We start from the raw sequence: 17019 nt of genomic DNA, 5'->3' as shown, positions 1-17019 counted from the left end.
GAGATAAATTTGGAGAGGTACATTGAGGCCAGATGACTGGAGAGCTTTAAATCTCAAGCTAAAGAACTTGGACTTTATGCTGTGTAAAATAAGGAATTACTAAATGTTACTAAGGAAGAAATTGACAGCTCCCATGAGACACCTAAAATATATTAGTATAGCAACTGTGTGAAGAGTGAAGTCTCCCCGGTTGACAAATGAGCAAGCAGAGGCTGTGTATGGGACTTTAGAAGCCGAGTGTGGAGAAAAGGCGGCATTGAGAAAGGATCTACAAGCAAGGGGCGGGTGGGTTCAGCAACTAAACAGAGAATCCAGACAAATCGTTAATTCAAAGGGGACAGCCAGAGAGATGATTACTGGGTTTGTGACCAATAGTCTATCCGATGTGGAGACTTGGTCCAGGGTGATAAGAAAGCTCTCAAAGGTGACATCACTGGGAACACAAAGGAAATCCTGTGGTTCAGGGACTCTGGAAGACAATTAAGGGTTGACCTTAGCAATGTACTTGGTATGAAGGGTAAAGGAAAAATAACCTATTGGAGATTATTTCAAGACTTCATGCTTTAAGGAAGAAAAGCGAGTGGTGTAACTGGAAGACGGGAATCCAGAGAAAGATGTGCTGTGGGGTAAAAATGAGTACTTTAGAGGATGAGTTTGTGGTAAGGAGTTTTCCAATTATATAAGATGTAAGAAAAAAGTTCAGAAAAGGAAACAAAACAGAAAATGTGGCCCTGGGAGCCACCCACCGAGTCATAAGAGATATCGCTGCATCCATAGAAAAAGAGACTCTGGGAGCTAAAGGCATGGAAACCCATGTAATATGAAAGAGGTTTGAAAAAATGATAAAAGGTTAATTCGCCTTCCAAACACCATATGCTAGTGTAATTAGGTGTCAAGGCGTGACATCTCAAGGACTGATTTCTAGAGGTGGGAACAGGACACCACACAGAGGAAAGGTGGCCTGGGGCCCCACGCAGAGGAAGTGAGGCTGGCGTGGCAGCCCCTCACCACACTCGATTTACTATTTATGTTCTGAGTGGGTGTTTTCCTCCAAGGACTGAGATGCAGAGTGATGGTTGACCTTTTCTGATTACATCAAGAAGGATGAGTTTCCATTTTCTATGTTCACATTTTTAAAACTCATTTAAGGAAGTATTTATTTCGCTTCCATGATATTTACTTCTTACTGTGCAGAGACATTAGTTTGGCAGCTAAAGTATTTTTCCTGAAGTGGAGCAAATGTCAAGTCTAGCTCAGTCAACAGGCATCGTCAAAGGGTTTACTTTGAATTTCATAACACAAGTAAATCCCGCAAATTTCCAGGAAGAGAGGAGTCAAAATAGTCATGGTTACAACAGAGCTTGACAACATCAGTGAAGATCCCACTTTAGAAAAAAATTAAAAGCTCAGAATTATCTGGAAGAAGGGTCAAAAGTGCGTTTTCTCCAATATCACATACATACAAACAATAATATAAAAATTTTATAGGAATGGCCTTTTATTGAATTGATGTTTATGGACAACCTGCCATAGAAGTTTTAACATAAAGCTGTAACATTAGAGAATTCTTTAAAGCACTGACTACCAAGTAAAAGCCTACATCGTTACCAACTGGCCATATTAATTTTTCTGAAGTGGAATAAAAAAAAAGAGTATTTTTTTTAAATCCAGTTTCTAGTGTGGGACAGAAAATATCCCATAATTGCTTTCACAAGATTCTTGAGGGCAGAAAACAAAGACTGAGAGCAGCTTCTCAAGAAATGTTTGGGGGCTGAATACATGAGTATTTTAAGAGGTGGGCAAAGTGTTTTCTCTCACTCTTGTGGCAAAATTTCAATTGGGTCTGTTAAAACCAATTTTACTGAACTTTTTAAAGAGTCTGAATTTATTCTATATTTACAGATTCTGAAAAGTGTTTTACCATTACATTTTCACACACGCACACACATTACGAGATGCTGTCCCATATTTCAATTTCTGTAGAAAGGCTGATTAGGTGTTATTGAAGAGTGAAAGGCTGTCAGTTTGCTCAAGAACACAACCCACATCATTCTCAAGAAAAGACCTGGCACTGTTACATGGAAAACCTTATAAATTCATTCAAATCAGAGATCAAAACCTAATACTACATACGAATGTTTGACAAAACTTGGAGAAGCAGCCAAAAGAAGGTTACTTCGTAAAAGGCTAATGAGGTTATTACTGTTCTGTTAGGCAAATGGAAATAATTTAAAACATGAAAAGACCTCTAGAACGACCTAGCCAGATTTTCTCAAATACTTATCACCATCTTGAAGAACGTGTGTTTTCCTGGTACCTTTACAGAGCTGGTTGACCTTCTATTATTGACAGGGATGTCTCTATTTCACCGCAGTGGTTGGGATGGTGCCTGGCGGATTCAGGAGTAATGCTCACCCTCTCTTTTGGCCAAGAATGAAGAGAAGATTGAGAGAAAGAAGTCGCCACCTTCTGACAACATCTCCCCAGGACTGAAGGAATCTCTAAGTTCCTCCTTCAGAGCAGGAGCAACCAAATCCTTGCTTGCAGCCTTAGTTTTTCCTTACTCTCTTTACTTTCAAATATTTCAAAACCCTACCAAGAGTCTAATATACTAAGACACAGAGGAAATATAATTGTGAGCCTTCAGTGAAATCAGAAGCCACTAATTATTTCTACGGGTTTAAGAATTTGAAGTGAGGGGCCACACAATACCCTAATTTCTCAGTGATATCTACTTATTGAGAATCTTTGCCTCCCTCCCAGCCCTTCTCCTTATGCCGACTCAGCACACTGCCTAAAGGCTGGCAATGTCATGATGGAATTTGCACTTATGTTCCCTTCATATGACAACAAAAAACATTTAAAATATATCCCTCCTTCAGACTTGCTCATTGCAACCCCAAATTTCAATGACATTTATTCACTTCACAGCCTACACAGACTTTTTCTATCCTGTGATCTTTCATCTCATTATTTTATTTTTTACTTTTACCATCTTCAACTGGTGTAACTTATTATAATAGCCTAAGAAAGCAAAGTGTTTCTGGTACTTTCATAAGTAGTTGCTTGGTTTAAAAAAAAAAATTGCTGGGTTGCATTTATTTTCTCATTTTATTTGCAAATTTTTTGAAGGTACTTTTTTTCTGAACGCCATACTATCTCCCTGATTTCTCTATGTCACCATTTGCTTTGCTTATCACGTAGTTATGATACAAACCAGACACATTTGTGCTTCTGGTCAAGATAGACTAATAAGAGATTTACCCACTGCCTGAAACAACTAAAAAGAAAGGACAGCAATTTAAATGAAACAACAGTTTATAAGACAGTAGAGGTCAGGCAGAGAAAGACAGTAATACATGAGAAGAGAAACAAGAGATGAGCCCAAAAATTTCTCTAGTCTACTGCATTGAGAGAGTTTCCAGCCCATGGTGCAAGAAGGAAGCCCAGGTGAAATCCATCAGATTCCCTAAGTTGAGGAGACAGAGCTGAGAGTCCATAGAGACCAAGGCACCTAAAATTCACAGGACAAAATAACAGAGAGAAGAAAACTGCACAAAAAGAAAACTCAGAAGATCTTCAGAGATTTTCTCCTGAGGATTCAGCTTAGCACTGACCAACGCATATAAATGAGGAAATATACCTGAGGCCAAGAGAAGAATTACCTGAAGGAATTCGAGGTAACAGTTCTGGGCACTTACACAGAAATAAGAATGGTGCCTATTATCACTAGACAGTTTGGAAAACTTCAAGATTTATGGAGCATTGTGTAGAATACACAAAAGGGTCTTGTCTCAGTAGTAGGAATTAATTAGCCCTAGACTATGCACTGTTCCAGTCTCAAGTAATAAATCTTAAAAGCAAGACTTGAAAGGATCTGTTCCCAAGTGAAAGAACTATCTCACAACAAATATTAAGAAGGTTTATAGGAATTCAAATGTACCCAGCACCTAAAAAAGTAATATTCACAATGTCTGACATCAATCAAGTGTTAGTAGACATGCAAAGTAGCAGGAAAACATGACTGTATTAAAGAAGTAAGTCAATCAATTGAAACTGAGCCAAAACTAATGCATATGATGTGCCAGCAAGCAAGGATATTAAAAGTTATTAAACAGGCCCTGGCCAGTGTGGTTTAGTGGTTTGGAGTGTAGTTCTATGCAACAAAAGGTTGCAGGTTCAATTCCCGGTCAGGGTGCATGCAAGGCAACTGATAGATGTTTCTCTCTCTCTCTTTTTCTCTCTCCCTGCTCTCTCTCCCTCTCTCTAAAATCCATAGAAATATCATCAGGTGAGGAATTTTTTTTTTAAAGTTATTAAAACAGTATTTCCTGTGTTCCAAAAATTAAGTAGAATATGGAAGATAAAAGGATCCTAACTAAACTTCTACAGATGAAAATTAAAATGGATAAAATTAAAAATGTACACACTGGCCAGGTGACTCAGTTGGCTGGAGCATCATCCTGTACATCAAAAGATTGTAGGCTCAGTTCCTGGTCAGGGCACATACCTAGGCTGCAGGTTTGAACTCTGGTCGGTGCATGTACAGGGGGCAACTGTTTCTCTCTCACATTGATGTTTTTCTTTCTCTCTCTCTACATATCCTTGGGTAGGGATTAAAAAATTAATGAAATATTAGGCTTCATGAAATTAAATACTACTACAAAACAAAAGGTTAGTGAATACAAAACATATCAATAGAAACTATCCAAAATAAAACACAGATAGAAAAGAAAAATAAATAAATGAAGCAACTTGCCTAATATGCATGTGATTTTAATCCCCAGAGAAGAAGAGGATACAGGAAAAAGATATTTGAAAAATTAATGGTCAAAATTTTCCAAATTTGTTAGCACAGGAAGCATGAAGAAGACTACACCAAGCACATGATAATTAAATTGCTCAAAATCAGTGAAAAAGAGAACACTGTAAAGGTAGCCAAAAATAGAAATAAATTAAAAAGATGTTACATACAGAGGAACAAAGACAAGAATGACAGCAGATTTATGGTCATAAACAATGCAAGTGAGAAGACAATGAAGCAACATTTGTAATGTTGAAATAATGAAAGAAAAAGATTTCTGCCTGGTGGCTTTCCTTCTGTGTTTCTTATAATGAAGATCTTTTTGTGTCTTAAAAGTTTTTATTATACCTTTGCTTTTGAAAATGTTAAAGGACCAATTATATGCTGCCTACAAGAAAAGCACTTTAAGTATAAAATAACAAATAGGTTAAAAAGTATAAGGATGGAAAAAGATATATTGTGCTAAACACCAGCCGAAAGAACGGTGGAGTGGCTATGTTCATATCAGACACAGGAGATTTAAGAGCAAAATATAGTTCCAGGGATAAAGAAGATCATTTCATAATGATAAAGGAATCAAGTCATCAAGAGACACATAAGAATCCTAAACATTTATTCATCTAATAACAAAATTTAAAAATTAATGAAGCAAAAACTGATAGAATTGCAAATAGCAGAACCAAAATTATAGTTTAAAACTTCAACACGTCTCTCCCAATCATTGATAAAATCAGAAGAAAGTCAGTACAGAATATTGAATATTTGAACACAATCAACCACCTTAACCTAATTGACATTTATAGAACATTTCACCCAATAACAGCAAAATATGTATCTTTTCAAGGGCACATAGGACATTCACTAAGACAGATCATACTATGGACCATAAAATATGTCTCAATAAATGTAGTAGGATACAAATAATACAAAGTATGTTCTCTAACCACAATAGCATTAAATTAGAAATCAATAACAAAAAGATCTCTGGAAAATCCCCAAATATTTGGAAACCAGCACACTTCCAAATAACTTATAAGTTAAAGGTAAAATAAAAAAGGGAAGTTAGAAAGTATTTTGACTTGAATGAAAAGGACCAAGAAAATCAAAATTTTCAAGTACTAAGCCACTAAGCAGTACTTAGGGGGAATTTTACAATACTACACACATATATTAGAAATGAAGAAAGGTCTCAAGTTATTGACCCCTGCTTCCACTTCATGAAACTAGAAAAAAGCAAATTAAACACAAAGTAAGCAGAAGAAAAGAACTAAAGATTCTGGAGATATTTAAAAGATGACAAGGGATTACAAACACAATTTTAGGCCAATAAATTTGCAAATGGAGAAATGGACATATTACTTGAAAAACACAAACTACCAAAGCTCACTCAGAAAAATATAGATACCTGCAATAGCTCCATTACTGTTACAGTTATTGGATTTGTATTTTTAAATCTTCCTTACAATAAAATTCGAAATCCAAATGGTTTCACAGATAAATTGTACCCTACCAAATATTGAAGGAATCATTGAACATTGAAATTATGTCAACAAAACCAAAGTTCATAAAAGAACAAATTCGTAAATTGGAATTTGTCAAAATTAAAAAGTGTCTTAAAGGCTGTTGAAAGAATAAAAAAGATAAGTCACAGACTGGGAGAAAATATTTACAAGTTATATATCAAGTAAAGGATTGTATACCAAATATATAAAGAACTCTCAAAACTCCAGTAATGAGAAGCAAACAACCAAATAAAAAAACAATAAGGGCAAAAGATTTAAGTAGACATTTCATCAGAGAAAATATTCAAATGGGACATGCACACATACATAGATATTAAATAGTAGTCACTAGGTAAATGCAAATCAAAACTATAATGAAGATACCACTACACTCTTTTAATAGTGGTTTTAAAAAATGTTTTTAAGTCCAAAATTAGGCTCTCATACACTGCTGGTGAGAATGTATAATCGTGAAGAGAGTTTGACAGTATCGTAAGTTAAATGTACATCCACTATAAAATTCAGCCATTCTAATTGGTATTATTTACACACACAAACACACATACCCTCCAAAAATAAAAGCGTATGTCCATAAAAAGTTTTATTTTTTAATAGGCAAAAACTGGAAACAACCCAATCGCACATCAAAAAGTGATTGGGTAAACACACTGTGGTATATCCATACAAGGAAAGAAATGACCTATTGATACACAGTGAATCTTGAAATTATTCCAAGTGAAAGCAGTCAAAAATTATTGCATGATTTCATTTCTATGATATTTTACATATGTAAACTAATACATAGTGATCACAGGAAGCAGATCAGCTATTGAGGGGATGGGGAGAAGCAGGAGTGAGGATTATAACCGGGCATGGGCAACTTTGGGGGATGATGAATATGTTCATTATCATGATGGTGGTGATGGTTTCATGGTTGTATGTTCACATTAAAACTTACCTACTTGAGTACTTTCAATGTGCGCATTTTCTTATGTCAATTATACTTCAAAAACTATCTTTTAAACAAAATTCCAATTCCATGGCCAATTCCATGGCAGGGATTAAGAAGAGGAAATAAAATTGTCTCTAGAAAAATCGTGTTGCCTGAGGTAAATTTCATAAAATTTTGTGTGAGAGCAAGAGTGCTCTGCACATAAGAACTATCAAAGGGGGAAACTTTTCATTAAATCAATATTTCAAATTATTAAATCAATATTTCATTAAATCAATATTTAAAATTATCTCCTCTCTCAAATATTCTGAATGCTCCTTCCAAACTCTTAATATCCATCACTAAACCTACTTACAACTTTTTTTGTGTGATAAGGGCTTTCAAGATCCACTCTCCTAGAGACTTTTAAATATGCAATACCGTGTTATTAACTACAAGCATGCTGCACATTGCATCCCTGTGACTTACTCACTTTATAACTGGAAATTTGTACCTTTTGACCCCTTCACCCATTTTAGTAACCCCCAACCTTTTGCCTTAGGCAATGACCAATCTATTCTTTATATCCCAGAGCTGAGCTTTTAGTTTTTGGTTTTGGGGATTTGTTTTTGTTTTTTTTAGATTCCACTTATAAGTGAGATCACATGGTATTTATCTTTTTCTGTATGACTTATTTCACTTAGCATAATGTCCTCAAGGTCCATCCATGTGGTTGCAAATGGCAAGATTTCATTTTTTATGGCTAAATAATATTCGTTGTACAGATAAACCACATTTTCAATTCTGAAGCTATCTTTTAACTTGTGACAATATACTTCCACCAGAAAAAATACAATCTTTAGAATGTAGAAGACATTACCCATCATCAAGAATTTGAGATTCCTTAATATTGAGGAAGTCAACAAAGTAGCTTTTCTTTAATAGTACCCTTTCTATGTCCAAACTCAATTCAAATTAAATGCTCATTGTAAGTGTCCAAAAAGTGAAAAGAAAAAGAAACAAACAAAACACAGCATTTTAATACTGATTTTAACAAAAATTAACCGGAGGCAACTTGTTAGTAAAGGGGGAGGATGATTAGGATAAACTCAAACGGATTTCCCACTGCAGAGCGTGTGCGCCCCTACCTGGAAACAAAGGCATGGTTGTGTGTTTGTATTTTTTCGGGGGAGAAGTGTTGTTTTGCAATAATAGGAATTAAGAAGGGGAGACCAAAAGCCATCTTTTTGTGGTGTCTTCCACAAAGAGAGACTTTCTCCGAAGCTTAACTTTATACGTCAAACTAACAGAAGGAAATAAACATATCAAACTGGAAGTTCAACAAAAGGGGGGGAAATAAGAGCAACAACAGCTCCAGCATTTCAACACAACCATAGCAAAGAAATAATAAAAGGAGTAACAAAAGAGCAGACATATACCCAAGTTCTGAGTCTGACTGCAGCTGGAGCACTGAGGGGTCTGTGTCCCACTGCAGGGTCCTAATCGTGCAGCACAAAGGAAAAAGAACACAGAGAATTAACAAAAGGGGAGGGGAACAAACCGAACCAAACCATGTCATTCATCAGGGCAACGGCATCTACAACACACACACAGAACATCTCCCACTTCACCCCTCCCCTCCCACCCCCGGTGCAAGGAAGACCCTGCAAATATCAAGTGACAAGAGACAGCAAGAAGTCTTTGAACATCTGTTTGATTCTGGAAGTTATGGTTGTTTTCATGGAAGGAAGCTCAGAGCTGAATATTTAAACTACACACACACACACCCTTTCTTGTTTTGTTTGTTTGTTTTTTTACTGAAGCCTGATTGACTTGAGCATGTAACCAGCTTCAAGTATCTCTGACACCCCAGAGCCCATCCACACCTGGGAGTACGGGGCACCCCCCATGCAGTGAACAGAGCCAAGTGCAAGTGGGGCAGAGTGGGAGCATCTGGGGAGGTCGGGCCAGAAGGAGCGCGACTGCAGGGCCTAGCGAGTAACTGGCTTCCTTGGGCCAGTTACAGCAAATATGATGCATTAGATGTTGAGGCCCATGGGTATTCTGGTGTTTTTTATTTATCTATTACACCAAGATGATCACCAGCCACATCACTTGTCTCTAAGATGCCGGGCATATCTTACACCTTTTAAATACTTCACAAGCACAAAGTATGAATAGTTACCCAGGCACTCACTTCTTCAAAATAAGGAATAAACAGCTCTTCTATAAACAGAGTGCACACAAGGGCCTCTCTCGGGCAGGTCTTTTCAATTTCCTGCACGTAAGCAGTTACAGGTGAATCAGGAAGGAGGTTACTGGGCAGCAACTGGTGGACAGCAGGGACTCTGGAGTCAGGCATCTGGGATTCACATCTTGCCTCTGCGACTTACCAGCTGTGTGACATTGTGCATGCTGCTTCAGTTCTCAACCTTGATACCCTTTTGTTTACCCTAAGGGTGGCCCACAGACCAGAAGCATAAACATCCCTTGGGAGCTTGCTGGAAATACAGAGACTCAGGTCTCACCCCGGGCTCACTGACTCCTCACTAGTTTAATCCGGTCTTGGGTGATTTGTGGGCACATTCAAGTTTGAGGCATCCTGCCCAGTTTCCTTGTCTGCTAAGATTTACCATGGTTTGTGAGACAATGTAGGACCTGGCGTGCAGCTCTCTTCAAAACTTATCTCTAACCGCTGTCCCCCTCCCTCACGGTGTCCTCCTGGTGTCCCGTGTCCTCCTTGATGTTCTTCCCTCGAAGAGCTGAGTGGCTCGTGCCTTAGCTTCATCCATGTCTTGGCTCAAATGTCACCTGCTCAGAGGGGTTTTCTTCTTTCACCACCCTTTCTCAAGTAGCACTTCTTGTCACACTTACCCCTTGCCTCGTCCTGCTTTCTTTTTCAGAGCACTTATATTTACCTATGATTTTATTATAAACCAGTTTACTGTTTGTTGTTTGATCTGGCCTTAGCCTCATAACGGCAGGGGTGGCTATATCCCTAGATTACAGGGATATGCCTAGAACTGTGTCTGGTATGTCTGCTTATAGAATACAGCATTAGTTGAACGGATGGATGGATGGATGGATGGATGGATGGATGGATGGATGGATGGATGGATGGATGATCTCTCTCTGGTCTTCTATAGGGATGACATACAATTATACCTATAAAGCACAAAGTAACTATATGATAAACAGTAGCTGCTCTTACTCTACCACATCCCCTATATCTACTACCAAATGCTTCTTTGAGTCAGTGCCCTACCTACCTGACAGATCCAGGGGATGCAGATGCTGCCAGTCTGTGGACCTCACCTGAGTAGCAAAGTCTGGACTTTAAAAGGTGGCTCTCAAACTTTGACATGAATTAAAATGACCTGGAGGGCTTATGAAAAATACAGACTGCTGATCTCCAACCCCAGAAATTCTGAATCCATAGATCTGGGGTGGGGCCTGAGAATTTGTATTTTAACAAGTTCCCAGGAAATGCTTATGGCTAACACTGACACCACCTTTGGAAAATGACTGGGCTGGACTATTGCGTTCATTAGTCAGCAGAAAGCAAGCACCACCAATCCTCAAATATGTCAGCATCTAAACCTGTGATTAACTCATGCCTGGCCTAAGGCCCAGGCCACCTTCAGACCAATTAAATCAGAGAAGCGTGGAGTGGGACCCAAGCATCTATATTTCTGAAAACTCTCCAGGTGACTCCAATGCACAGCCAGGGGTGAGAACCAATGCTCTGGATGCGTTCCTGCTCAAGGAAAGCAGCCCTTCCTGGTTCTGGATGTTGATTCCTTCCCCTTGTTTCAAACGGTAGAAGTAATGGAATCATTACAGTGATTCATGTTTGCTGTTCACGTATCTCTGGGGATCAAACCTTTTATCTTTAAGGGCATTTCTCTGGCTCTAGACAGAACAGCCTCTGGCTCTGGCTGACTGTAAGAAGCATTTCCTCATAAGGGATGGGATTGGCTACTTTGCCCTCAATTTGCCTTGAGGTTTCTGAAGGAATGACCTTTATTGACCTTTTTCACTTCTAGGCAGGTGAGGAATGCAGCAGCCCCCAGGTGGTTAGGCTGCTCTATTACTTATCTGACAGCTAACCTGAACTCATTGTACCTGTCAGAGGTACAAATGATGATTCCATCAGAATCACTCCCCTAAGAAGTCCACAGATTAGCACTCTGGAGTTTGCATTTACTCAGCCAGAACAACAAAGGGGGTCTATGTAACTAACTCACCACACTCCTGCCCTCCAGTCACACATCTATTATTATTCAGTAAAAGAAATCAGTTACTGTCGGTAACAAGCAGTGGGTAAGTAGTCAAGCCAAGAACACTATCCAATGTGCTAGTTTTCTTTTCTTTTCATTGTTATTGCCTGTGGGGTGGTCAGACTTGCACAAAATGCACTTTATCTTTGAAAGGGTCTTAAAGCCAATACATTAAATAGGCAAAGGTCATTTGTGTTTCCAAGGGTAGCGTAAGAAGGTGGATTCAACATTCCCTGAATTCCTTCTGTGCAAGCTTGCAGAAAACCTTCCCTGTAGAAGGCAGTACCTTGGAGAGGGCCAGGCCTAGGCCCAGGGGTGGGAAGTTTGTGCTCTGGGCACTCGCTGAACCCTGTGTCATCGGGAAAGCCTTCTGTCTTCAGCAAAATGAGGATGCAGGCTGGCTTCCAGGCCCGCTAAGGTCCTTTCTGCCTGATTTTTTAAAAAACATCAGATGATTCTTAAACTGCCTTTCAGTTTTCTTTTCTCCAATTGCTATACTTTTATTTAACCAACTGACATAGGTCTTACTTTCCAACCATCTTATCATCACGTTACTATATCATTGAAAATAAAATGATGGCTTCCCCACAGCTTCTTGGGCAGTTTGAAATCTTACCAGGTAGTGTATGTTTAAAATGAAAGAAGTAGTGAAATTTTAAGTAAATATGTGTAAACATAATGTACTATCACAAAATATTTTCACATAGAAATCACCTTGTTTATACTATAGTAATCAGTTGTAGTTTTTAGTCATTTCTGAAATGGACCAATCAATGCATGTAGGGAGAGAATATTTTTTACAAAAAACATTCATTTACTCAAAAAATATCTTTTAAAAGGACTAATATGTAAACTATTATGATACAGTTGTAAAGAATTCTTAAGGCATCTGCCACTCTTACAGAGAGATCAAACATACACAGATATTTTAGTACGACAAGGCAGAAAGTGAAACATACCATGTAAGTGGCCCCACAGGTGAGCTATGGGACATGGGACTTGCACCTAAGAATCTTACATTTTAGTAAAAGAATGAGACGTGAATATTTATACCTAGTGATATACTGATAACATATACAAGGAAGGAATTCTCATCACTTGCCTAGGGCCTGGCATGAATTTAAAACTTCAATCAAAATTAGCTGAAAAAATAAATAAATGCCATAAGAAAGATTAATAATGACAGTTTTAATATTTCCTTTCAATGATTATTTATTCTGTGCCAGCCAGCCAGGCGTTGGATTGAACTTTCATTACCCTTCGGAGGGCAGAGCCAAGATTACATTCAACTTGGTTTTTAAAGGATGGGATAGGATCTGGATGTAAACTCATTTTCATCAGTGCCTAGTTTATTGGATTTAGGTGGCTAAGTTAGTCTACTAGGTCTAATAAGACTCTGTTATATTTTAGATGCCAATTTACCAATTTATCGTGAGCACAATGACTGCCAACACAGCAATTATACAAGCCTGACAGTCTTCTCTCCTTGAAGGCCAGCTTCTGGGGAAGCCAGATGAGCAGCAGCATCTTTGGAATCAGAATCAGAACAAGTAAAGCTGAATGTTTTACTACTACAGCTTCTTCCTGCCCTACACCCCGCCCCCACCATGTCCACATCTTTCAGCAAAGCCAGGCATACCCGCTCACTGCCGCCAGTCTCCAATTTCCCTAATTCCTGGAATGAGCAACCGAACCCTTTCTGATTGATAAAATCGTTCCTTAACTATGTCAGTTAGATTTTGTCCAGTGTTCCTGTCTGGGGAACTATCCTGGTCTTATTTGTTGTTGTTGTTAAGAGTTGCATTTGTCTGCTCTGATCAATTTTAGGCTACTTCTTAAGTTAACTCTCTGAGGGTCTAAGGGGGATCTCTGATCTCTTTCATAGGGACCCTCCTGTTGGCACAGATCCTAAATAGCCCAGTAATTCCTTACCTGCTCTGGATGAAGGGGCACTGTCATGGTTCTGTGGTCCCACAATTGAATTGCATATGCCAATTAAGGTCACATTTCCCAACTTTATTTCAAAATGCTAGGTACAGAAGTTTTCCACACCATGGAAAATATTCATTCACTTATTTAACCCTAAACATGCTAGACAATGTAGCTTCTGGAGTCTCCTCTAAAAAGGCCTACCATATAACAGTTAGTTTACAATTTGGGATACAATTTGATACTAGTTTTTTAAAAGAATAGACAAAACATTCTGGCCACTTTGCTGTGCATCTGACACTAGTATGAAATGGTGTTAATGTAAAATGCAGTTGAAAAATAAAAAAATAATAAATTATTAAAAATATGTAAAACAATTTCAGAAAAAAATAGACAAAACATCAAAATTCTTCAAATTAGCAGCAACCTACTAAGAGACTAACAGAACTTTATGTTTTAAACCTCCTACCCATTCATCACTATCTAACTTATAAAATTCTCCCTTCATTGGTCTAGTTTTACCTGCACAATTTTAGTTTTAGACAGAGTGAAGTAAAATTTCAAAAAGCAAAAACATTGCCTAGCCAACTGTTGAAAGTATAACAGGAGTAAAAGACATGATATCTGGGTTGCATGTACCTTACTCTCTGATGAGTGGTTAACTGTTCAGTTCTCACCAACAGCTAAAGCGGTAGTTTCCATTCTCTTTCCACCTTTATTAGAACTCAGAGTAGAAAGCCTTAAGATTCTCCCCTAAAGAGTGTCCTTTGCTCTCACCTTTTGAGGGTTTTGGTTATAAAGTGATATCAGATAAATATCTGCAAAGCAGTACTCTGTCATTTGCTAATGCTAACACTCAACATGGCTAAGGATTCTTACACACTGCCGGTAGCATTTAAAATCAGTGCAGTCCTTCTGGAAAGCAAGATGCCAAAATGTAAGAAGACTACTAAACACAGAATAACTCCTGGGCTGGTTTTACTTCCAGAAACTCAATCTATGGAAATGAAACATCACAAGCAATAATAACAACAACAAAAATGATGGTGATGATGATATGATGATGACGATAATGATGACGACGACAATGATGACAACGACCTCCAAATCATCAAATCCCACGACAAATTTTGGCAGGGCCCTTCTTCTTTCCATCCCCATAAGGCAGGCATTCCCCAATCAGGGTTACTTCTCCCTCTCTTCCATCTTCTGCACAAATAACCTCAAAGTTTTCATCACCGCTGAGCTCCCAGTCCCACTTTATTACATGACTTGTTCATAACCATCTGCACACCAAACCCGTTTTACCTTTCCTTCTCTCATCTGTCTTTTGTTTCTTTTTCTACTCCCATAACCCCAGTTTCAGTCTTTTTTATTAGACCACTGCTTTCCCAAACTAGTCCTCAGACCTTGAAAGCATTATAAAATTGCAGTCTTCCGGAGCTCACCTCAGACCTGTGGCTTAGGTTATTGAATAAATAACCACCGGGTAAGGAGTAGGGATCTCAACTATCTCGAAAGTCGTACTTGTCCCCTGGGCTCTGGTCTCTTTATATGCTTCCTCCCTAACATGCATTCTGCATCCCACATTCCCCCACCCTTTCCTTTGTTTATGCCTTTCCTATCACCCAGAATGCCCTTTCTCCCATCTCTGCCTGTCGAAAGCACGCGATTCTTTAAGGCCCACCTCAAATGGCTTGCTCCCTAACTATACTTGTCCTCGATAGCCTCATTCAGAAATAACCTGTCTTTCTATATAAAACAGTAGAGAAATACCTGTGCCTCTTACTCCACAGTTCTCTTTGCCAATTTACGCTCCACTTGACCTCAATAGTAGCCCTGTATCAGGCCTAAAGACCGGGTCTGGAAATGTGTGCAGGAGGTAATGAGCACTGTTACAAAGCCCAGGGCCTCAGCATCGAGCCAAACTCTGTTAGTCCCATCCTGACTTCGCTCTGGGTTTCGGACTTTCTGTGAGGAAACCCTCAACCTTGTACCTCAGTCCTACAACTACTGCCCGTAGATCTCCTTGAAGAAAAGTCCACCTTCAGGCGACCTGCCCAGCAACCTTGAACTTCCTTGCTTTTATATTTGTCCTCTCCCTCCACACAACCTACACTCATCCCATCCAGTTTTTTGTATAAATATGTGTGCAAGCACATGTAAGTGTGCACACGCACACACGCACACTTGGCAATGGACATTTACCAAGTACCTAATATTGTTAAGACTATGTAGGTACTAACTAATCAAACTCACTTGTCCCACGTGAATATGCTACAAATTAATTATAGATAATTTGGAAATAATGGTTATGACATTATTGCTCATCTTATGAGTACAAAATATTTAAGAGCTGTAATTTCCTTACATTTCCTTAGGTGGCTTCAAATTAAATCTGTCAATTTACTGGAATTAGGCTCTTTAGAAGTAAGAATTCCTATTTTTATGTTCCTATCAGGTTTAACATTTGACATTGGTTGTGTGTGTTGCACACTGTAAATTCTCAATTGTTCATTGAATGAATACATGACTGAATAAATAAATGAACGGTCTTGACTTTCCCTTTTGCAGATGTGTATGAGTGTGAGGGCAAGTTGATTCCCAAAGAAATAGTTTTTACTTTATGTAAAAATGAAAGAATAAAGCAGGGCCTGCCTGTCTGGCTCCCTTAAGCCCTACCAAGCCAATTAAAAGGAACTCAGTCTTGCACAGCATGAGGTCACCACACAGTTCCAAAAGAATTTTCAGACTTACTTCCACATTGAAGAAGGGGAGCCTATCTTAAAAATGCTGAGCATAACGCTGGTTTGTGCTGCAAGGGAAAAAAAGAAGTCCAGCTATCTTCTCCATCCAGTGAACTTAGCAACTTTAGGTACTTTGGGTAGTCCCTGAAGCAAGTGCAAAGTTCGGAACCCAACTCTTCACATTATTCCTCTCCTCTTTAAGGCGGAAAGACAGCTTGAAAGCAGAATACTGAACACCCTTGAGTCCCACAGTTTCTCTGTTAAACAAATCACTGGTCACTAATCAGATGCAGAAAACAGCTTGGGCCAATGGGAGCACAGTGCCCAACAGAAAATCTCCAGTCAATGTCACCTTCAAATCTGTTTCCTAAATGCCATTTCCGTAAGGATAGTATGGGCATTTTAAAATCCATCATCTCTCTCAATCTGTCACAGTCATTAATTAAGGATGGCATTTAAATAATGTGTTAATGTTTTACTTCCCAGCCTCAATTACTTCCTTACTTAGGACTGGCAATGATGATGATAGAAATTTTCTGATGTCAGGAATAAAACCGAAACAGTGCAATAAAGTCTTATACCAAGCTCTTTTTTTAAAAGCCTTTTTATGAACTTACTGTGGGAGAATCCTCCCTGTTGCCTAACATCAAAGCCCTAACATGGACTGGGCCACACTAAGCCATACGGGAAGTCCACTGGAGCTGAGTTCAAAAAGAAATGTAAGACTTCCCATCATAGGGCTCTTGTCAAGCAAGCAGTTTCTCCAGAAGAAAGCTCAGCAACCCCTTCCTAAAACAGATGCTTCCTGTGCTGCTATAACCATATG

At 38.7% G+C, this 17019-nt stretch overlaps 1 protein-coding gene across 1 annotated transcript in view; it reads right to left on the bottom strand.

The window, feature by feature from the left end:
- DYNC1I1 (dynein cytoplasmic 1 intermediate chain 1) overlaps positions 1-17019 on the bottom strand; it is a 246074-nt gene that overhangs the window by 214625 nt on the left and 14430 nt on the right. The window contains exon 4 of the mRNA XM_016218881.2: positions 8677-8736. Within this exon, the coding sequence (XP_016074367.1) occupies positions 8677-8736 (60 nt within the window). The remainder of the gene's footprint in view (positions 1-8676; positions 8737-17019) is intronic.

The sequence above is a fragment of the Miniopterus natalensis genome, chromosome 10 (genome assembly GCF_054644295.1).
Source record: "Miniopterus natalensis isolate mMinNat1 chromosome 10, mMinNat1.hap1, whole genome shotgun sequence".
Classification (NCBI taxonomy): Eukaryota; Metazoa; Chordata; class Mammalia; order Chiroptera; family Miniopteridae; genus Miniopterus; species Miniopterus natalensis.
This window is presented reverse-complemented; position numbering and strand designations above follow the sequence as displayed.